Source organism: Bos grunniens, chromosome 4 (genome assembly GCF_055505025.1).
Source record: "Bos grunniens cultivar Pamir isolate PY7600 chromosome 4, Bosgru_T2T1.0, whole genome shotgun sequence".
Taxonomy (NCBI): domain Eukaryota; kingdom Metazoa; phylum Chordata; class Mammalia; order Artiodactyla; family Bovidae; genus Bos; species Bos grunniens.
The window spans coordinates 104,909,069-104,932,493 of NC_141168.1; the positions used below are offsets into that span (position 1 = coordinate 104,909,069).

At 41.4% G+C, this 23,425-nt stretch overlaps 2 protein-coding genes across 4 annotated transcripts in view; one reads left to right on the plus strand and one right to left on the minus strand.

The window, feature by feature from the left end:
* Nucleotides 1-15,968, plus strand: part of COL28A1 (collagen type XXVIII alpha 1 chain) — a 181,701-nt gene extending 165,733 nt beyond the window's left edge. The window contains exons 34-35 of one of the 2 annotated variants that reach the window (XM_086397682.1): nt 11,534-11,735; nt 15,683-15,968. In XM_086397682.1, coding sequence (XP_086253808.1) covers nt 11,534-11,735; nt 15,683-15,855 — 375 coding nt within the window. In that variant the 3' untranslated portion in view covers nt 15,856-15,968. Of the gene's footprint in view, nt 1-3,168; nt 9,015-11,533; nt 11,736-15,682 lie in introns of those variants that run through there. The other variant, XM_086397683.1, reaches the window with a different exon arrangement.
* Nucleotides 1-23,425, minus strand: part of MIOS (meiosis regulator for oocyte development) — a 286,003-nt gene that overhangs the window by 230,522 nt on the left and 32,056 nt on the right. The window contains exon 2 of one of the 2 annotated variants that reach the window (XM_086397702.1): nt 11,949-12,071. The exons of the other annotated variant lie outside the window; for it this stretch is intronic. The gene's annotated coding sequence lies outside the window, so the exon portion shown is untranslated. The remainder of the gene's footprint in view (nt 1-11,948; nt 12,072-23,425) is intronic. 2 annotated transcript variants of the gene reach the window in all.

Here is a 23,425-nt window from a genome sequence, read left to right on the forward strand (position 1 = left end):
GTTTTAAGATTACGTAAAAGGAGTCCATCAAAGCTCTATATTGTCACCCTGCTTATTTAACTTATATGCAGAGTACATCATGAGAAACACTGGACTGGAAGAAACACAAGCTGGAATCAAGATTGCCGGGAGAAATATCAATAACCTCAGATATGCAGATGACACCACCCTTATGGCAGAAAGTGAAGAGGAACTCAAAAGCCTCTTGATGAAAGTGAAAGTGGAGAGTGAAAAAGTTGGCTTAAAGCTCAACATTCAGAAAACGAAGATCATGGCATCCAGTCCCATCACTTCATGGGAAATAGATAGGGAAACAGTGGAAATAGTGTCAGACTTTATTTTTGGGGGCTCCAAAATCACTGCAGATGGTGACTGCAGCCATGAAATTAAAAGACGCTTACTCCTTGGAAGGAAAGTTATGACCAACCTAGATAGCATATTCAAAAGCAGAGACATTACTTTGCCAACAAAGGTCTGTCTAGTCAAGGCTATGGTTTTTCCTGTGGTCATGTATGGATGTGAGAGTTGGACTGTGAAGAAGGCTGAGCGCCGAAGAATTGATGCTTTTGAATTGTGGTGTTGGAGAAGACTCTTGAGAGTCCCTTGGACTGCAAGGAGATCCAACCAGTCCATTCTGAAGGAGATCAGCCCTGGGATTTCTTTGGAAGGAATGATGCTAAAGCTGAAACTCCAGTACTTTGGCCACCTCATGTGAAGAGTTGACTCATTGGAAAAGACTCTGATGCTGGGAGGGATTTGGGGCAGGGGGAGAAGGGGACGACAGAGGATGAGATGCCTGGATGGCATCACTGACTCGATGGATGTGAGTCTGAGTGAACTCCGGGAGTTGGTGATGTACAGGGAGGCCTGGCATGCTGCGATTCATGGGGTTGGAAAGAGTTGGCCACGACTGAGCGACTGAACTGAATTGAACTGAACTGAAGAGTTCTTCAAGGCAAGAGCAGGGGGAAGGGTATTTCCAAGAAGAAGGAACATGTAGGGGCAAAGGGGGAATCCATAGGGAATGGCATTTAAGAAATTAGGACAAGTTCAGTCTAACTGGAGCCAAAGGTGTACCTGCAAAAGGGTGAGAGTTAAAACTGGACAAATAATTTGAGGGCTAATTATAAATGTGTCAAACTAAGCTTGAACTTCCTCCATAGGCCAGGCAACCAGAAGAAAGCAGAGGAGTTTTAAAAACAAGGATCATACAGTCACATTTGGTTGCAGGGTGAAAGATAAATAGAAGGAGGAGGAGGAGAGGAGACTGGAGGTTGGGATGTGAGGAGTAACGGTCCAGGTGAGAGATAATAAAGCCTTAAACTAAGACAGGGGCCCCAGAATAAAAGGAAGCATGGATTGGAAAGCCATTTCTGGGTAGAAAGAATAGGAATTGGAGAGTCAGTGGAGGTTAGGAAGAGGGCTTGGGGATGATGATTGGATTCTAGCTTGGAGATGGGGTAGACTGAAACATCCACTGAGATGGAGAATATAGCAGGCAGGGTAGGGGTAGGATTCTCTGAAGGAAAATAATGGGCTTAATCTGTGCCAAAGTGGAGGTGGCAGAGGGACATTCAAGGCAATGACACAGAATGAGGGGCAGCAAGAAGACCCTGTGACTCTGGTGTTGTGACCCAGGAAGTTAGATGCCCTGAGAGACAAGTGACGTTACTAGATTATGGCAGAGGAAGCATTCTAGTAGCTGGGGAGGGGAGAGCATGAGAAGAGTACATCCAAAATAACTTAGATTTACAGCACCAAGAGTTACCTGGTGGGCATCAGTTGGATCTCCCTATGGGGCTTCTTACTGAGAGTGGGAGCTTGTAATGAACTCCTAATGGGAGTTTGTAATGACCTTGAACTTGGATAGTCTCTCTTGAATCTATGCCTTCTCACCCTGGCTCTCTTTGCAGAAGCACTAAAGTAAGGCTGAATTTTTAAAAATGAATGATCCTAATAGATATTTAATTTGAACAAACATATATGCATTTATATTCACACTTAGATCTGTCATGTGTATATATAATGTATGTTCTTAGTTGCTCAGTCATGTCTGACTCTTTGCAACCCCATGGATTGTAGCCTACCAGGCTCCTCTGTCCAAGGGGAGTCTCCAGGCAACAGTACTGGAGTGGGTTGCCATTCCCTTCTCCAGGGGATCTTCCCAACCCAGGGATCAAACCCAGCTCTCCCGCATTGCAGGCAGATTCTTTACTGTCTGAGCCACCAGGGAACACTCATAAATACAAAAACATATTTATATATCCGTGAATGCACATGCTTTATCTAAAAGTATAATTATAGTATTGAAACCTCCAAAGTAAAATGAATCTGTCAAAACCTTCCAACCCTCAGTTTGTTCCCAAGCCTACCCTAGACAATATTGCAAAATAAATGATGTCAGAAGTCCTTTTTGTGTTTCTAATTTCCTTCTCTGTTGTCTTCCTTTTATCACTCCTTAAGATACCAAGCTCAGTGTTTCTTCTTCCTCTCCTTTCTAGCAAAAATCCATTTTTTTAGAGGAAAATCTGTTATCAGTTATTTACTCTTTTGTGAGTAGTGTAAGCCAATGGATTGACTCAAGTCAAGAAAGACTTGCATTTGAACTATTTTATCTAATTGTGTAATGAACATGATGTATACTAAATACCTACAAACAGATGTGCTGTGAAATATAGAAAGCAGAAGGATTTCCAAGGTTCTGCTAAGTTCATAAAGCTTTGGCAGTTCCTGCTGTGTTGCCCTTTTGGGCAGTCTTAGGAAACGAGACATGTACATCATTCGTTCTATTCTGTCTCTCTCCTGAAATCTCAGGAAAGCTTATACTTTCTTCTGAACTCTATCACATTTTACATCGTTAATAATGAATTTTGCAGGTACCCTAACTTTCCTAATGGATTTGAATTCCTTGAGGACATTTGTATCTAATTAAACTTTGTGTCTCTTGGGACCTAGATTTGTGCTTCATCTTGTACACAGTAGATGCTCAATAAATACGTAAGGACCAAATGAAGGCTATACCAACTGTTAGGCTAAAAAAGAAATCTGAAGATTTTCTTTAGGGAAAGTCATCAATTATACTGCGATTCAAAAGACTGTATACATAAGAAATCCTTATCTTTTATGGGACTAACAATGTTGGCACTTCATGTTCTTTCCTTGTTTCAGGGTGTGGCCAGCTGGAGAAAGATTTCCTGGATATAAACTGGAGCAGGGCAATCAAATCAAGTAAACATCATTTAATCAGACCAAGTGGCCATAACCAGTAATGGGCCACTAGGCAAACAAGTATATGAATTTCCTGCATGAAGTCACTGTTTGTCATTCTAAATGGATTAATAAATAATGTCAGTGCACAGGGCCCATTCGCTGGAGCCAGTTTCTTGTAACAAGATTTCAGATTTTTTTTCCCCTTGAAAGAGTAGAAAGGAAAGAAGCCCTGTCTACCTTTTCCACAAAACTCCTTTTTTGTAAGATGAAAAATTGTTCCCAGATTGCAAACCACTTAGGTAACTGGCAGCAAAGGTTTTGGTTTTTTTTTTCCCTCTCTGTAGAAAGGAGGCTGTGGGATTCCTATGAAGAATGACTGATTCCATAGCAACCTAGGGAAGTCAGTCAAGCTGGTGTGGGAAGAGGCCCTCTGAGTAGCTCCTGCATGGGGTGGACAGAGGGTGGAGGCAGAGGGGGAGCCCCAAGTCCTCTCCTTTTATATGATGTGGTCCTGATGCATAGTCCAGTGCCAGCCTTACGCTGAGCATACAGCTTCCTCATTTCCATGGAAGTAATGGATGCTCTGTACTGAAGTCAATTACAAAAAGCTAATACAGCAGGCTGACTCCACTAGCTGCCCGCCCTCTCTGTGTATCCTGTTAGAGAGACCCTATCCCTCGTCCCCATGCCACTGGCCTCAGTTCTCCCCTTCTGCCATGATCACGTAAGCTGCTCAAAGATCTTCATCTCTATTTTCAGTCTACCTCTTTGATCTCTTACTCTCCTTTCCCCACAACGCTTACTTGTTCTAACTCCATCTCAAGATCCATTCTAAAGAGGGCCACTTCTATAAAGGGGAACGAAATTGGGTCATCTGTGGAAACATGGATGGACCTGGAGACTGTCATTCAGAGCTAAGTTGGGAAGAGAAAAATAAATACCCTATATTAACGCATATATGTGGAATCTAAAAAAATGGTATAGATGACCCTACGTGCAAAGCTGAAATAGAAACCCGGACGTAGAGAACAAATATATGGATACCAACGGGGAAAGGGTGGATGTGAGGAATTGGGAGATTGGGATTGAAACATATATTCTATTGATACTATGTATAAAAATAGATAACTAATGATAAGATACTATATAGCACAGGGAACTCTACTCAATGCACTGTGGTGACCTGAATGGGAAGGAAATCCAAAAGGGAGTGGATATATGTCTTATGGATGATTCACTTTACTGTACAGTAGAAACTAACACTGTAAAGTGTTACGCCAGTAAAAATTAATTAAAAAATAAAGAGGGCCACTCTGAAACCAGGGTTCCACTGACAGTATTCTGAGAACCGCAGCCCTAGGCAGGTCCTGCCTGGATGCTGGAATTGGACGTGTCCTTTCTCTCAGACCTGACTGTGGACTCTCGCCTCCACTCTGATGTGGCACCCACTTGTCCCCTACTGTGCTCTGGGGCCTATCTATTCCCTTCTGCCTCTTCTGAAACCAGGACCTTCCTTCCCTGTGGTGTCCTTCCCTGGCAACACTTCCAACTCCTTCCCCAGAGGCAGCAAACAGGCTTCAGACTCTCCCATCTAAAACCTTCCCCAATCCATAATTCTTATGTAAACTGTGATTCTATCCTATCTCTATCTTTATATAATAAAGTTATTCCACAGGCCAATCTCTGCTACTCACGTCCCCACCTGCACCCTCCCCATCTCCCCCTGGCTTTCGCTCTGTTTCCTCACTTCCATTCACTTCCATTCCTCTGGGAAGCCCTCCAAAGTAAGGTTGCTGCCTCGACTGTGTCACTGAAGCTCTGCTGCTGCAAAAGTCACCAACAACCCTCTCATTGCTAGATCCTTATCATCCTGTTCTTACCTGATTTCTCTTTCGCATATATCACCCTGTCACTGCTGATTTTTGATTTTGCAAGTCCTCTTTCTCCCGGTCCTCCTTCTGAGCATTCTTTCTCAATTGCTTTTGGGGTTTTTCTTTCTCTGTTTACCCCTTAGCATTAAACTCAATCTTTCTGAGATATGTTCTTGGCCTACTTCTCTTATTCCATATTCTCTAAGTTTCAAAGCCGTGTGTGTTAACAGTTCTCAAATCTGCAGCCCCACTCCAGACCTTTCTCCTGGGTCCCAGATACACATTTTGATTGTCTGTGTACATCATCTTCTGGGTGTCCTGCAGGCACTCAATGTGAAATGTGTTCACCATGCTGAACACAGCAGTAGATTTCCTTCATATAGTATGGTCCCTCCAACCAGCTGGGTATCGAGCAAGAAACCTGAGCCACACCTGGAGCTCTGCTCTCACTGTTTCTTTCACACTCATTGGAACTGTCATCTCTGGTCTGTTATCACCCCTTGACCTATGTTCTCAACTCTTTTCTCCTCACTAATATCTCTACTGCCTTAGATCAGGGCCTCATCATTTCTGATCAGTATTTAATAATATGGTCTCAAAACTCTTATCACATCTCTCTTTTCTATATACTCTTCAGTTTATCCATTACTTGCTGATAGAGTCATTTTATTTTTTTTGCCCTTTTAAAAGTAACATCATTGAATTGTTAATATTTCTCATACATATGATTCCATTTTGGCTGAATTTTCTTAAAAACCTGTCTGTGATGGCCTATATCTTAACTTGGTACTGAGCATCCATGGCAGATTAGGAAAAAGACAAATATTTGGGTGCATCTATATTTTCTCCGTATGTCTTATTCAAGTAAAATTTTATAGGTTGCTCAATCATCCTATACTCATTATTGAATGAAGTAACCTATTCAGGCATACTCAAAGGCCATAATCAATACTTTCAAAACACAAAGACTTTTTAAACTTTCAAAACACTTGAGACTAAGCCTAATATTAGTTTAGTTTCTCCACTGACATGAAAATTAAGTTGATTTCCTGAAATCAGACCTAGTTTTTGTAAGTGGCCTTGATTAAGCCACATATACGGATATGGCTATATTGGTCAATACTATAATTTATTTGTTTATAAAGTACAATTAATACTCCCTCATTGTGGTAGTCAAAAAAACTCAAATTAAACTGAACAATACCTAATTATTAGAATTTCCAGGTGATGTGCCTGTGGAAACCTCATATATTGCTTATCATAGACTTAGAAGCCTCAGTATGTAAGATGTTTCTCTCCTATGGAGAAGAAAAAAGTAGCATATTGCAAACTGATCTAGAAAATAATACCCCAGATCTGGAAGTCAGCAAACTTGCCTGACTCAAGTTTCAATTCTGAAGTTAAATCCTTGTCTCCAAAGTTTGTACTTCTCCTACTTTGTTATTTCAGAGATTAATATGCATCTACTTAGTTGTGGTCTTTTTCTAGGCTTAATTTTATAGTGTATTTCACAATGAATGATATCTTAGAAATGAGATCTGACAGCAGCCGAACATTGCATGAATCACCTGTTTCTTAAAGCTTCCTCATTTGTACAATAAGGCATTATTCCCAGAATATTCTTTTGTAAAATATGTCATTAGAAACAGTCAACAACCTTTCCTGGGCAATGCCAGAATGAAGGACATTATACTAATGTATGAGAAGCCTTAAACAGAATAAAATCCTGCAGTTTACCTCTAGGAAAGCTGCAGGCGATCCAGGGAGGCACAGCCCAAACTCAAGGTGCTCCCCACAGTCCTCAGCAACCTTAAATGCAGACAGAGTATTCAGTGCTGGAGTGTCGAGAGACCTGGCTAAGAAGCACTATTTTCTAGGAAGGGCCAGTCAAGGTCAGAACCTAGAAGCCAGATACCTTGAAGGCATGGGCAGTGGAGCCAGCTGGCAGGTGTAGGAGCCCCACAGCTCCCTGGGAGCAACGTGGCTCTGCGCTTCTGGGAAAAGCTAAGTCTGAGCACATAAGCCAATGTACTTGATCATTGGCATCTGTCCAGGGGAGACAGGAGCTCAGGTTCAAAGAGCTTGTCTATAATATAAGCAAGGTTCAGGGTAATGAATTATGAGGAAAGTGTCTGGAAGTCAGAAACCAAAGGATGCTCTGGAATAGTGTGGTGTCTGGTTAGTAATCCTCCTTTAGGTCACCCGTTCACGTTCTTGGATGCAGCTCGAAATCTGTTTTCTCCCCTTAAAGATCTGCACTGAGGCTGGAAGGGACCGATCTTACACATCTGCCTGTCCAGCTGCACGGAGCAGGCCCAGCGTCCAGGTGTCCGCCCTCACAGGCCCCAGATCCTCTGCCGTGTTTTACTGTGTGTGCCCAGCTTGGTGCTGGGAACATTCGTCTCCTCCAAGGCAGGTCGGTGTATGGCAGGAGCAGAAATGTGCAGAGCTGAGAGGCAGCTTGTTGTGTTTAGGGTTAAGATTTATAAAAAAATAATAACAACAGAGAAGGCATATAGCAAACATTGGCAAGCCCACCACTCAGATATAACTGGTGTTTCCCTTTGTTCATCACTCTTGCTTCAGAGAAAGTCCTTGCTATTTTCCTTTAGTCTCTTTCTCCTCCTCTTCTCTCCAGAAGCAGCCATTATCATGAGTTTGGTGTGTATTCTACCAGTAAAATCTGGGGCTGCTCACATCTCACTTTCAGAGTTGGAAGGTATTGTTGTTCAGTTGCTCACTTGTATCTGACTCTTTGCGACCCCATGGACTGTAGCATGCCAGGCTTCCCTGTCCTTCACTATCTCCCGGAGTTTGCTCAAACTCATGTCCACTGAGTAGATGATACCAGCTAACCATCTCATCCTCTGTTGCCCCTTTCTCCTCCTGCCCTGAATCTTTCCCAGCATCAGGGTCTTTTTCAATGAGTCGGCTCTTCACACCAGGTTGCCAAAATAGTGGAGCTTTATGTTAGGGTCTAATCTTTCCCTATTTTAAAATGATGACATTAAAGCCTAGAGGAGGGAATTCCCGGATGGTCCAGTGGTTAGGACTCTGCTCTGCTTCCAGTACAGGGGCCACAGGTTCAATCCCTAGTCTGGGAACTAAGATTTCACATACCACGCAGTGCACAGCCAAAAATAAAATAAATAGTAAAGCCTAGAGGAATTGAATAATGAATCTAAAGTGTCCCCCAATCCCATCTCTCTCCCTTTTTGTCTCTCTCTCTTACTCATTCTGAACTTACCCAGTGGCAAATATTTACTCTTCCATGCTATAAAGATTTTAAATAAAGAAGCAAAGGCAGGAAGGAAGGGAAAAAAGAGAAAGAGAGAGAAATGTGGTTTGGCTTATCAGGGAAGTGATATTTACACATGTGAAATAAGAAATGATCGAGAGGATAGGATTAAAGGTTAACTTCTGCATGATCAGGGCCAAGCGTGGAGCCCTGGAAGGTACCATGCACCTTCTGGACGGGGCAACTTCGTGCTGGCTGGCTTTTGCTGCTGGGGACAAACACTTCCTGCTGGGGCAAGCAGGCTGACTTTGAGAGCTTGAGGCAGAATGAGGAGGAGGAGGGAGTGGAAGGTCAGAGCCAGATGTACTGGGGGTAGTAGGAGTACAGGCCGGCAGGGCTATGTAGATCAGTTGAAGGACCTATCAAGCTTTATCTCCTTTTCCAATCAGAATGTCTCATAAATGGTAATAGTTTAAGGAAAGACACTTACTAGTGAGAGTACAAATTGGTAAAACATTTTTGGAGGGAACTTTGTCTAAGAAGGTTCAAATATGTGTGTTGTTTGATCTGAATGAGCCATGTAGCTTCTCACAGAAAAACAAAAAAAAGCAAATTAAATGCTAAAAATTACCACTGTAGTTATGTATATTCTGTATTCAAAATGGTGTTATGGAGCCACAGTAAAATATATGGAAGCATAATATATATATAAAAAAAAAAAACCAGAAAACCAACATACAGTATATATTTTCTTAAAAAATACACATGCATATCAAAAAAAAAAAAAAAAGATGGGGTGGGGGATAAGCCATCTGAGTGTCAACAACAATTATTTCTGGGAGGTGGAATCACTTGTGATTTCTAGTTTCTTCCTGTTGCTTGTCCAGGGAATTTTGTAAATTCCCCTCAATGAACACATTTGCTTTTGCAATAAGAAAGTCATAAAAATGGCAAACAATTATGTATTTATTTAAATAAACTGAAGTCCCCTGGAGCCAAAAGATAAAATTATTCTCATTTATGGAAAAAAAATTCACTTGTTCTAGAACTTGAGGTATAATGCTCTAGTAGTCAAAATTCCCACATGATGATGTAACTGAGAAAGAAGCATACACTCCTAGACTTCCAAGAAGCAGAGAATAACTTATGAGGCCGTGAGGCTTGAACGAGATGGCTACTGGGGCTGAGTTATTCCTTTAAGAGAACTGTGCTGTCTAGGGAACTTCTTCAAAGGGACATTCTCTCTCGACAGACAGTATATCTCAAGTGTAGCCCTAAAGTCTGTTGTCTTCGTGATGTTTGATAAACTACTTCTCAGTCAAAGCTTTTAACTTAGTTTGGCTTAATATGAAATATATACAAGTTAAAAAAAAAACAAAACCTAAAAGCCTCAGGATTTCTTTCCTGAAAAAGGCATTTCTAGTTTTGCCACTAGCTTTCCAATAATTTGGGGGAAGTTTTAGATCATTAATTATTAACTGGTGCTTTAGACTCCCCTGTAGAAAATGAAGTACTGATAAAGGCTTCCCCTAATCTTACAATTCTCTAGTTCTACGAATATAACAAAGTTCATATTCAAATTGTCACTGGTATATACAAGATCATTCTGAAAGAAAGAGGAACGCCAAGTGACCCACAGTTTTACCTCCATTTGTACCAAAAAATGTGTCTGTGGTTAGTGAAATGCCACTATGGCATTTGAATTGAGTGCCCTTTACATATGCTGATGACCAGATCAGTCCTAATGAAACATTTGCTCTGATAATCACTTAATTGCCATAAAAATATACATACATGAGTAATAAAGTTAACTAGCCCTTCCCCACTGTGTGCGTGTGTGTGTATGTGTGTGTATGTTGTTGTTGTTCAGCAGCCAAGACATGTCAACTCTTTGTGACCCCCATGGACTGCAGTACGCCAAGCTTCCCTCTCTGTCACCATCTCCCAGAATTTGCCCAAGTTCATGTCCATTGAATTGGTGGTACCCTCCAAACAATTTCAACTTCTGTTGCCCTCTACTCCTTCTGCCTTCCATCTTTCTCAGCATCAGGGTCCTTCCCAACGAGCTGGCTGTTCACATCGGGTGGCCAAAGTATTGTATTTGTACACAGAATCAAAAGCGGTGGAACATCTTAGATGGCAGAGAGCAGCTAATGATGACAGCTGGCTCTGGTCACAAGATGACACGAACCACAGGTGAGAAAGCAGCAAAAACAACTTTACCTAGTTCACAGGTTTGCTTATTTAAATAAACAAATAAACACAAACAAACGAGAGAGGGTCTTGCAAGGATAAATGGCCACACTGTGCTAGGACTGAAATAAATGATCCATTCAATTCCGTGTAGCTGGGATCCAAGAGGAAAAGAAAAAGAACTTAATTGGACCCATGAGAGATTGTTCTAGCTCCGGGCAACTGTAGGCAAGAATAACTGGTGTGACTGTTTTTTTTTTTTTAAACTAAAACATATTTTCTTTCTTGTTTCATTACATATCATAAATTTAGATGAAACTTAGAATTCTTAGTTCAGAAAACTTGCTTTTGAAATTATAATCCTTCATTCCTTAGCTAGCATACATTTCCCAGAACTTCTTAGAAGCTACACATCCTGCAGCATTTGGCATTTGCTGGGTCCAGATAATAGGATGAGATGAGAAGTGATGCTCTTGTTTTTATTTTAGCTGCATTATTGGCCTCTGTCACTCCAGTTCCCAATCTCAACATTGGCTGAGTTTGTGGTAGAGATTTTGGAATATATTGTTAAGCTCTCTAGTGTTAGAAAACAGAGAGGAAAAGGCCATGAAAAAAAACGTTAAAGAAATAGTGATTATTTTCCCTCTTCATACAACTGACTAAGAAAAGGATGAAGATGAAACTCCTCTCAAACTCACTCGCTTTATGCCCTGCAGGTAGATCTCTCTGAAAGGCCCAGAAGAAAAGCATTTGTGCCTAGCAGCAGGACGTGTGTGTGTGTGTGTGTGCGCGCGCGCGTACACACACTTACACCTGCATGAGGTGGTCAGAAAATGCATAACTCAGGTATTCGGGGATGCCTGACATAGAGGCGAGGCATCACTTCCTGAGCTTTTACTGAAATAACTAACATTGAAAAACTGGGGAAAAGCCGGAGTGCTGGACTTTAAATCTTCCCCAAAGCAAACTCGCCTTCTTGACTTGATATCACCAGCTTCAAAGCTCTGGATTCTTTGTGCAGGTGCATGTCTCCGGGGCCCAGGACAGAGAGAATGAGCCTTCAGAGAGGACCTGGGTTGCCAGCCCGGCCACCACTCCTTCACCTGAGGCTGCCACCATCCCGGGGCCACTGCCCAGGCCTCCTGAGGATCAGGCAAAGGGCCTGGAAACCAGAGCTCCGAGTTCCACTTCGAACTTAGAGCCAGAAAATTTTGTGCACAAAGGTAAGAGATTTCTGTCCATCAGCTGCTGTATCCGTAATAATAAGGCACCAAAAGGATGGTCTCTAAAATCTCATCCAGAGGCAGAGGGAGCATGTTCTGATTCTAAACAGGCAGGACAGAAGAAGCTTTTCATTGTATTATATATAGAATTGGAGAACAGACTGGTCATGGAACAAATTTGATCAAAACTTGTAAAGGTCTTAGAGTGCTTACTGTTACTGTTAAAATGTGAATGCCTTTAGAGAGGATGCTGGTCTCATGTTCACCACAGCTCCTACCATCCCCTATTGTCTTACTTGGAACCTTCACGACTGTAGACATTTGAAGCTTTGACCCCTGGGTGGAAGAAAGAGAAAGAAGCTAGAATCTACGTTCCGATTCCCCAACATATTGTCTATGGTGTCAATATCCATAAAAATTAATCACTACATACGTAGTTTCTAAAGAACATGCAAGAGAGACAATTTTCTTGTCCCCAAGCAGCTTAGGTTGGCTTGAAACAGACATCACTTAGTTATTGTTTTTTAAGACTGAAGGGAGATAGAATCCACTGCTCATTTCCATTTGGCCAAAGAGGCAAAGTTAACGGTCAGTTTTAGAAAATAAATTAGTTGAGATATACTTCAAATCTGGGGAAATGATTATGGCAGATGGAGAAAGGGCTTGTTTTGCTATTGAGAAATGAAGCTTACGGCATGTAAACTATTGCGCAAAACACAAGTATCAGGCAGCAAGCATCTATTTGGCCTTTTTGGGGAATTTTCTCACCTTGGCATTACTTTCTCCATAAGAAATACTAACCAAGGGACTAAGGACAACCATGAAATAAAAAAAGGAATTTAACAAATGGCTTTATTATTGTAGCTCTACTTAGCTTAATTTTTTATATTTTTTGGAGAAGTAGAAGTGTTTCCAAAACTTGTCAACTGACATTAGAAGGTCATGTTTTTATTGTTCTGTAAAAGATGATCTTTTTAAAAGAAAATTGTGATATAAAGAGAGCAGCCACTGTTGGCCTGTATTCAAGCAGCCCCCCAGAAGCAGCCCAGATTCTGACTGCAGCACAGCTGCTAGAATTCCCAGGACTACCTTGCTGCATGCCCCAGCCCAAGAGGAGGGAGCATTCCAGCCCCACTCACTCCATGCTACAGCCGAGCACTAGATCTCGGGTGGCCACAACAGCAGGAAAGACGAGACTGTGGCGTGCCTTTGAGCCAAACTACAGATGTGTGAATGGTCAGAGCACACGAGCCCCACTTGCTTCAGAACTCTCTTCCTTTGGAGCAAAAATCCCAGAGTAGGGAAAAGGAAAAACACACACTTTAAAGGGCGAAGAGTCAGCTCAAGCCTGACCCTCAGGGCTTCTACTCCAGCAACTTGGGAGCAGGTCCTGCCCCTGACAGGGTGGTGACGGCCACTGAGCAGAGAAGACACTGTGCCTCACAGCCGGCTCCAGTTCCAGCGTCTCCATCGCCAGCCCCACTCCCTTACCCAAATGGCAGCTGTCAGCATACCCTGAGGAAAGATGGGGCTGGCATCCACATCAAATCCAGCTCTCCCACAAACGGCCCTGGGCACATGGAGATCGCACAGGGACACTCCCACATAGGAAAACCTCTTCAGAGCCAGAACAGGTAACAGTCTCATCTAGATTCACAGACAGGGACCATTAGGGAAGATGAAAAGGCAGAGGAACTACTCTCCATTGAAAGAACAAGAGAGCAAACCCCCGGAAAAAAAAAAAAAACAATGAAACATAAATAAGCAACTTATGACATAAAGAATTCAAATCATTGGTAATAAAAATGCTAATTAGGGAAGAGAAATGATCTGAATACAAGTCATTTTAATAACTAGAAACCATAAAGAAGACAAGTGGAACAGATAATTCAATATCTGAGATAAATAATACTCTAGACCGAATGAAGAACAGAATAAATGACACAGAAGAACACGTAAGTGATCCGGAAGATAGAATAATAGAAATTGCCCAATCAGAACAACAGATAGATAAAAACAAAAAACAAATGCAACATATGAGACCTCTGGGGGTAACATCAAACATACCTACATTTGCATCAAAAGGGAAAAGAGAGACAGAAGAGGATCAAAAATGCATTTGCTGAGATTACTGCTGAAAACTTCACAAATCTGAAGAATGAAACAGATCCAGGTACAGGAAGCACAGGGGGTCCCAAACAAGGTGAACCCAACAGACCCACACCAAGACATACTATAATTAAAATAGCAAAAGTTAAAGAGAGAAATCTAAAGGTAGCAAGAGGAAAAAAAAAAAAAAACAGAGTCATATACAAGGGAATCCCCATAAGGCTATCAGCTGATTTCTCTGCAGAAAGTTTGCAGGCCAGAGGGAGTGACATGATGTAGAGCACTGAAAGGGAAAACCCACAACCTAGGGTACTCTACGCAGCGATATTACCACTTAGAATAGAGGGAGAGATACAGAATTTCTCAGACAAGCCAAAACTAAAAGAATTAAGCAATACTGAAAGTGAAAGAGGAGAGTGAAAAAGTTGGCTTAAAGCTCAACATTCAGAAAACGAAGATCATGGCATCTGGTCCCATTACTTCATGGGAAATAGATGGGGAAACAGTGGAAACAGTGTCAGACTTTATTTTTTTGGGCTCCAAAATCACTGCAGATGGTGACTGCAGCCATGAAATTAAAAGACGCTTACTCCTTGGAAGGAAAGTTATGACCAACCTAGACAGCATATTGTAAAGCAGAGACATTACTTTGCCAACAAAGGTCCATCTAGTCAAGGCTATGGTTTTTCTAGTGGTCATGTATGGATGTGAGAATTGGACTGTGAAGAAAGCTGAGTGCTAAAGAATTGATGCATTTGAACTGTGGTGCTGGAGAAGACTCTTGCAAGTCCCTTGGACTGCAAGGAGATCCAACCAGTCCATCCTAAAGGAGACCAGTCCTGGGTGTTCATTGGAAGGACTGATGCTGAGACTGAAAGTCCAATACTTTGGCCACCTGATGCGAAGAACTGACTCATTGGAAAAGTCCCTGATACGGAGAGGGATTGGGGGCAGAAGGAGAAGGGGACAACAGAGGATGAGATGGCTGGATGGCGTCACCAGCCTGATGCACATGAGTTTGGGTGAACTCTGGGAGTTGGTGATGGACAGGGAGGCCTGGCATGCTGCGATTCATGAGGTCGCAAAGAGTCGGACACGACTGAGCAACTGAACTGAACTGAAATCTACCCTAAAAGAAATGTTGAGATAAAGGAATCAAGGCATACTACAAAAGAAAGTCATCAAACCACAATGAGAGAAGCAAAAATAAGATGAAATGATCAGAGAAGAACTACAAACACAACTGGGAAAAAAAAAAGGAGAAAATGGCCATTTCTGCAAACTCACATACTCAGTGGTGAAAATATGAGAGCCTTTCCACTAAATTCAGGAACAAACTAGGATGCCTACTCTCACAGCTTCTATTAACGATACTACCGGAAGTCCCAGTCTCAGCAGTCAGGCAAGAAAAAGAAATAAAGCATATCCAGTTGGAAGGGAAGAAATAAAACTGTCACTCAGATGACAGTGGCAGATGACACAATACTGGCACAGAGAACCCTAAAATCTCCACACAAAAACTATCAAAACTAATAAATAATTTCAAGGTGACTCACAAGAGTATAAGCTAAAGAAGGCTCACAGTATTATGCTTTCAGGGAAATAAGCATTTAATGGGATTTCATGAAGACCAAAAACTTCAACGTTTTCAGGGGAATGTATATTTAAGTGAAGTTTCAGGTGGTAGAGGAAATATTTTGGGTATTTGGGAATGTTTTCTTAACTTAGAATCACACTTTCTTAGTATGTTAGTGTGCATAGAGAAAAAGCTTCATAAAGCTTTTACTGTTCAGTGAAAGAAAAACCTATAATAACTGGCTATTTTTTTCTCACTCTAGATCCTAGATGTCTGGAACCCCTACAACCAGGGAACTGTAGTGAATATGTGGTTCGATGGTATTATGACAAATACGTCAATTCCTGCGCTCGCTTTTGGTTCAGTGGCTGTAAAGGCTCGGGAAATAGATTCAACAGCGAAAAGGAGTGTGAAGAAATCTGCATTCAAGGATGAGCAAGTAAATTACCCTGTACTGAGTCAAATCTACATCTCTATCAACAAGCCTAGAAAGAATCTCTGTAATTTCAATATTCATCCAATGCAAATAAACACCGCATTTGAGTGTATACTGAGCACTGACAGTTTGTAAACACAGTCAAATCCTACAACCACGCTACGATGTAGGTATTAGTAACTATTTTTACAGATGAAGATGCTGAGACTCTCAGAAGTTTAGGAACTCTACTGTCACCCAAATAAACAGTGGCAGAGCTGGGGGGCTTGACCCCGGGCTATGTAACCTCAGTACACATGTTCTATCTACTTCAAAACCTGCAATGTGGTTCTGATTGCCATTAATTCCTTTGCACGTCTTATGTCACATGAAACTCCCACCCCAGACCACCCTACGCCCACTGGCTCCCCCAGTCCCTTAGCACCTGCCTTAGTCCCCTGAACCCATCAAACCCCTGCCTGCTGCAAAATGTAGCTGGTGGGGAAGAACTTGGTTTTGAGCATTAGAAGGGATGAGAGTATGTTTGTGCAGAGATGGTGGTAAGGTAAGAAAGATACTCTGTTTGGGGGAAACCCAGCAAGATGGAGTGGTTCTGGAAGATGAGTGACCCCAGGGGTGGAGTAGGTAGTTAGATTTTTGCTTTATTTGCCCTGAAAATGATTAAGAAATCAATCTGAATTAAAATGACTTAAATTTATTAACTGTTGTTTCCCACTCCAACATATTTGGAAGAAAAGCCTTTGTTGTATGCTTAAGCTATATATTTAACAATTGTAATTAAGATAAAGGAACTTTTTCTACTCTTCCTTTAAAATGTGTAAAAGCACACAATGGAGTATTACTCAGCCATTAAAAAGAATACATTTGAATCAGTTCTAATGAGGTGGATGAAACTGGAGCCTATTATACAGAGTGAAGTAAGCCAGAAAGAAAAACACCAATACAGTATACTAATGCATATATATGGAATTTAGAAAGATGGTAACAATAACCCTGTATATGAGACAGCAAAAGAGACACTGATGTATAGAACAGTCTTTTGGACTCTGTGGGAGAGGGAGAGGGTGAGATGATTTGGGAGAATGGCATTGAAATACGTATAATATCATATATGAAACGAGTCACCAGTCCAGGTTTGATGCACGATACTGGATACTTGGGGCTGGTGCACTGGGACGACCCAGAGGGAGGGTATGGGGAGGGAGGAAGGAGGAGGGTTCAGGATGAGGAACACATGTATGCCTGTGGCGGATTCATTTCGATATATGGCAGAACCAATACAATATTATAAAGTTTAAAAATAAAATAAAATGTGTAAAAGCAACTTTCAATTTTAGCAGGGTGGAATGGGAAGGCACTTGGCAGCCAAGGACTGCTTGAAGCCCACATGAACTTGAGCAGGGCATTTTAAAGACAGAGCAGATGATGAAAAATGAGCTTGCAAACTGAAACATGACCCTTCAGAGGAGTGGAGGATCTGCTCCCTTATTTTACAACATCTGATCTGGGAAGATCCCTAGTTCTGAGCTGAAATCAAACAGCATTTGCATGTCTTATCTCACAACACCCTTTGCTCTTCTTTCAGGCCTGTGGCCCTGATTTGGGTTTAAGGGTACACAGCAGAGCACCTAAGGGAGAAGAGCCGGGAGCACAGCCACTTTAGCAAAACCGGTGCTGTGTAGCTTCAGTTTTCAATATGCAGCATGTGATGCTATGAAATAATATATGCGATACACTTGTAAATTAAAAAACATGACACCAAGATAGACACCAGTGAGCACATCAAAGAATAAGCCAAACGTAAGCAATTCTGTCCAGACTTCCTGTGTGCCCCCTCATCAACCCAACCACCTGCTTTCTGCAGGAATATCGCATCCTGAATTTTGTGCTTACCATTTCAGTTGATCATTTGCTTTTTATGTAATTTTACATGTAAAACCACATAAATCTATGTATCTCTAAATAATACAGAGTCTCGCTTATTTTAGAACTTTATAAAAATGCTGTCATACTCTGATCTTCTGCAACTCACTGCTTTCATTCAATACTGTAATTAACCCCTGTATTACCATATCTAAGTATATTCTTAAATAATTTTTTAGGTTTTTTGAGCTAGAAAAAAATGGTTTCATAAAACATAATTCTTTGTCATTTAGTATGTTTTTACATTATAATTCATACATGTTCCCTATCACAGGTTTATAATATTGGTATGACTACATCACAACATATTCAACCACTGCCTTGTCTGTGTTAAATTGTTTCTAGCTAATGTTTTTCACTATCCCGACAGTACTGCAATGAATGCTCTTACACATGGCTTTGGGTGCATGTGTACCAGTGCTCCTTCAGGCTATATACCCAAAAGGGGAATTGGCTTCCCTGGTGGCTCAGATGGTAAAGAATCTGCCTGCAATGCAGGAGACCCAGGTTCGATCCCTAGGCTGGGAAGATCCTCTGGAGAAGGGAATGGCTACTCACATCAATATTCTTGCCTGGAGAATCCTATGGACAGAGGAGTCTGGTGGGCTACAGTCCCTGGGGTCACAAAGAGTCAGACATGACTGAGAAACTAACGCTTTCAAGATATATAAATATTCAAATATAGTGTGCCATACCAAATTCTCTCCCAAAGTGTTTAAACCAGTTCATTATAAATTTCCGCCAGTTGTGTGTATGTGTTCCCATTGCTTTATATTCTTTTTAACACAATATTGCCAGACTTATTCATTTTGCTAATACTGGGTGTAAAACGGTACCTTGTTTTAAATTGCCTGTCTCTGGTAACAGCTTACCATATTTATTTACCATCTGTGCTCTTGCTTCTGTGAAATGTCTTTATAACTGGGGGAAATTTTTCCATTGGATTGTCTGTCTTTGCTTATTGAATTTCTGGAACCCCTGATATATCCTGAAATTGAATTCTTTGCTCATTATTTGTGTTGCTAATATCTTTGTGACTTGCCTTTATTATACTTTACTCTTTTTTTTTTTTTGGATGAACAGAAGTTCTCAATTTTAATGCCGACTGGCCCATCTTTTCTTTCCTGACTGGCACTCTTCCCTTGTTTATGCTGTTTGGCCTCCCGGCCACCTATCTTGGGCAGGAAACTCACCGGGACAAAACCTGCTCTGGGTTCTGGGTACACCTCTCTGGATTCCCACTTTCACACCTAGCAACTCCTTACGAGTCTATTAGCACGTTGGTCACTTCCAGGCGACTGTTTTTAATTCGTCTTTTGTTTAGTTGTCTCAGTGTGAGACAGGGTCTGAGCTACAGGAGGCCACTAGTGCATTTTTGGTACTGTTGTGGGATGGAAGACGTGGGTATTTTCTTACTTTCTGGAGGTCCAGCAATGCACTGAAAAGCTCATATTAGTCACCATATGGTGGTTGGAAAGTAGAAAGACCCTTCAGAGTATCTAGCCTGCCATTTTCCCAAGAGCAGAAGTTACTTATGTTTATTTTTCCAGCTCCTCCAACTTTTCCTATACAGGAAATTGATACGCAAACATGCTGGAGCATTAACTTGGGTGTTCATCTCCTTGTCTGAAATGTCTTCCTCTTCCTTCGTGTGACTGGCCACATCCTAATACTCTGAGGACAACTTGCAGGCATCCTCCTGGGTGGTACTTCCTCAATGCTCTCACTCGGGCCACACTCAGCTCTGAGGACCTGAAGCACCTGCCTATGCCTCCAGTCTACCCTGAGCACCGTCTGAGCTGCCTTACACCCAGTGGAAGGCACCTGTATTATTTCTGTTTCGCTGCTTTAACGGAGAAGGCGATGGCACCCCACTAATACTCTTGCCTGGAAAATCCCATGGGCGGAGGAGCCTGGTAGGCTGCAGTCCATGGGGTCGCACAGAGTCTGACGCAACTGAAGCAACTTAGCAGCAGCAGCTGCTTTAACGAATTTACCACAAGTTTGGCAGCTTAAGCAACAAAAATGTAGTTTCAGTTCTGGAGGTCAGAAGCCTGATGCAGGTCCCACTGGCTAAAATCAAGATGTCAGTGGGGCAGCGTTTCTTCTGGAGCATCAAGGGAAGAATCTGTTTCCTTGTGAAAGTGAAAGTATTAGTCGCTCAGTCACGTCTGACTCTTTGTGACCCCATGGATTGTACCTTTCCCAGTTTCTAGAGAGTCCTACATTCATCCTTCAGTGCATGGTCCCTTTCTCTGTCTTCAAAGCCAGCAACAGTTGACTTCTTCTCATACTACCATCTCTCTGGTGCTCTGAATACAGCTGGGAAAGGCTCTCTGCTTTCAAGGACTAATGTAATCTGATAAGCACCCCCTCCCTGGATAATCCAGACTAATCTCCCCACCTCAAGGTCCTTAACCTTAATCACATCTACAAAGTCCTTTTGCATGGAAGCTTCTGGGGATCAGAGAATAGATATGGCCACGCCCATTATTCTGTTGATCACAGCATCTGTGCCATCTCCTTGTTTTCTGAGCTTAGGAGCAAAGATGTGCCTCGTTTATCTCTGTGTCCCCAGTTCCTGGCACATATGAAGAACTCAATACATTAAGAAATACTATAACTCACTTTATAAAAGTCATACAGAAATAATTAACTCCTTGAAAGAGAGGAATAGAAAAAGTTGGGGAAAATCACGCCAGTTTAAAAGAATAAGAGAGAAGTCATATGTCAACAAGTAAAAACTACTACTCTCTCATGCACTTTGAGATTCAGAATATTCCTCCCCTCTCCCCCAACCATGATTAGCAAAATGAAGGAAGAAGTCAGAGGGAATGTTGTCTGGCTAAAGAATCAAAGAGGCTGAACGGAACAACCTGAGAATTAACCGTGGAAAAGAGATGATGATTCATGTTTTCATTTTAATCTCGTTACAGTGCTAATATGGAAATAACCCAAGTGCCCATGAACAGATGAATGGATAAAGATGTGATACACACACACACAAACACACACACACACACACAGAGGAATATTATTATTAGCCACGAAAAAGTATAAAATATTGCCATTTGCAGCAACATGGATAGACATGGAGAATATTATGCTTAGTGAAATAAGTCAGACAGAGAAAGACAAATACTGTATGAAGTCACTTATATGTAGACTATAAAAATTAATACAAGTGAATCTATATATAGACTCACCAACATAGAAAACAAACTTATGGTTACCAAAGGGGAGAGGGAGGAGGGACAGACAAATTAGGAGTCTGGGATTAACAGATACAAATTGCAATACATCAAACAGATAAACAATAAGGATTTAATGTTTAGCACAGGGAATTATACCCGAATGTCTTGTAAAAAACTATAATAGAATATAATCTGAAAAAAAAAACAACCTAAAACTGAATCACTGCTATACACCTGAAACTAACACGATATTGTAAATCAATTTTACTTCTATTTTTAAAAAGACAATAGAGATGGGGGAGCTATATGACATTTTGTTTCTCCATTTTCAAGTAAAAAAAGAACATACTATGTACACAATGTGCTGAAACCAAAATGTGTATCAAAAGAAGTCTCCATTCTAAACTAAGATATTGAGACATTTTTAGTACTTTATCAAGTAGCAATGACATTCAAGAACTATAACAATGACAAACCTCCACTGAAATGTTAAAATATCTTAGACCATCATTTCTATCACTTTCATGTAGTTGAAATCTCAGTTTCACCGACTGTAAGAATTGACTTCATCAGGTATCTAAAGAGCATGCTAAATTTATAAAACGACAAGTCGAAGTTTGGTGATTTTGGTCTTAATGTTCATTCTAAACACATGAAAGAATGAGAGAACGTGTACTTGCATGTTTCACGTCGCTTAGAAACCAAGAGATCCTATAAATAAAGAAACATAAAAAGTAAAAAGTAGGAAAATGATAGGGGCTGGCAAATCAAACAAGATGGCCAATACACCTCTGAAGCGATGCCTAGCTTCCTTAACTGTCAGAGAAATGCATGCTAAGCGGGTCTGGGATGAGGCTGGGCACCCAGGGGTGATTCTGAGGAGCTACCCTGGCTGAGAACCAGCAAGTAGACATCTGAATTATGCCAGTCTCAGGAAAGAGTCTGGGCTTCCCTGGTGGCTCAGAGGCTAAAGCGTCTGCCTGGAATACGGGAGACCCGAGCTCGATCCCTGGGTCAGGAAGATCCCCTGGAGAAGGAAATGGCAACCCACTCCAGTACTTGCCTGGAGAATCCCATGGAGGGAGGAGCCTGGTGGGCTACAGTCCATGGGGTCGCAAAGAGTCAGAGTCGGACATAGTTGACTGAGCGACTTCACTCACTCACTCAGGAAAGAGTCTACTATTTGATTTGAAATTTTAGAGGTTCAATGATTTATGCCCTTTTTCTCTACTAAGCTGTAATTTAATATCTCTCATGAACAGCAGAACAAAGATGGATTAATGCTGTTGAAGTGTCCAAAAGCTTCCCCCTCCTTATAATATCTTTTAGTGAGACACCACTAAAATATGTTTTGAATATGTGTTTGACTGTTAAAACAAGAGCCCCAAATATCATATTTCACACGTATGAATGGCATTTCTGATTAAATGTATATATAGGACTGACTTGATTTCTAAAAGCATTCATTGTTTCATATCATTTTTCGTAAATTAGTGTGAAAAATCATTCATTTAAGCTAATTCATTAAAAGTCATATCAAACTCTGAAAGTTAGGAAATTTTAAGTACTGCTGTAGCCAGGCTGAGAAAATATGGACTCTTAAACTTGTCAAGGATCCTAAGAGGCTTCTAATCCTGTGTCTGCTCTATTCCGTACACCCTTTAGATAAACACTGTTGGTGACTGGGCATTCTTAGGGTGAGCATTTCTGCCAGGACAATGATCGCCTCCCCAGGCAGCCCATTCTTTAGGTAACACCAACTCCCACTACACCAGTTGAACTGGATGTCCCCTGTGGCTTTCATGCCAACAAACTCCTAACCTGACCTTGTGGAGCCTTTCAGAACGCTGTGTTATTATTTCAGGATAGCCAGTATGACCTCATTCATTTTGAGCTGCTTTAGTAGCTTCTCCTATTTCCAAGGGTCTTTTAGCATCCTATCCTCTTAGTTTTGAGCATGCCCTCCAGCCTGCGATGGGTGTTCTGGGTGCCTGGAGGAGGGGGAGGTGCAAACGTGGTAACACAACCCTGGTTCTAAACAATATTATGTTTCTGTGGAATAAAATAGACCTAAGGTAACTGCCACGTCAATAGAAGGCATGGGAAGCTAAGAAAAACAAGAATTACACAGTAGGAATTCTAAATAATAAATCAGGACTTGTGGATTGCAAAGACAGCAAAATAGAGACTTCCTTTCCTAGTTCCCTCTGAAATTAACTGAAGCTTACAATTTTATTTTTACTATCCTTCAAATTTGCCCTTTAACTCTGCACTCACAGTTTCTTGAAATTATTTTTAAGTACTACTGGAATTCTCCAGTTATCTTCTCCTTTGGCTGTTATCCCTCTCTTGCATCTTAATGAAGAGTGCTGTGGTATTGCCAGTTTCTGCAATTTGGGATTTTTCTCAAATTGATTCTGTTATGAATAAATCACTGCTCAGGCTTGATTTC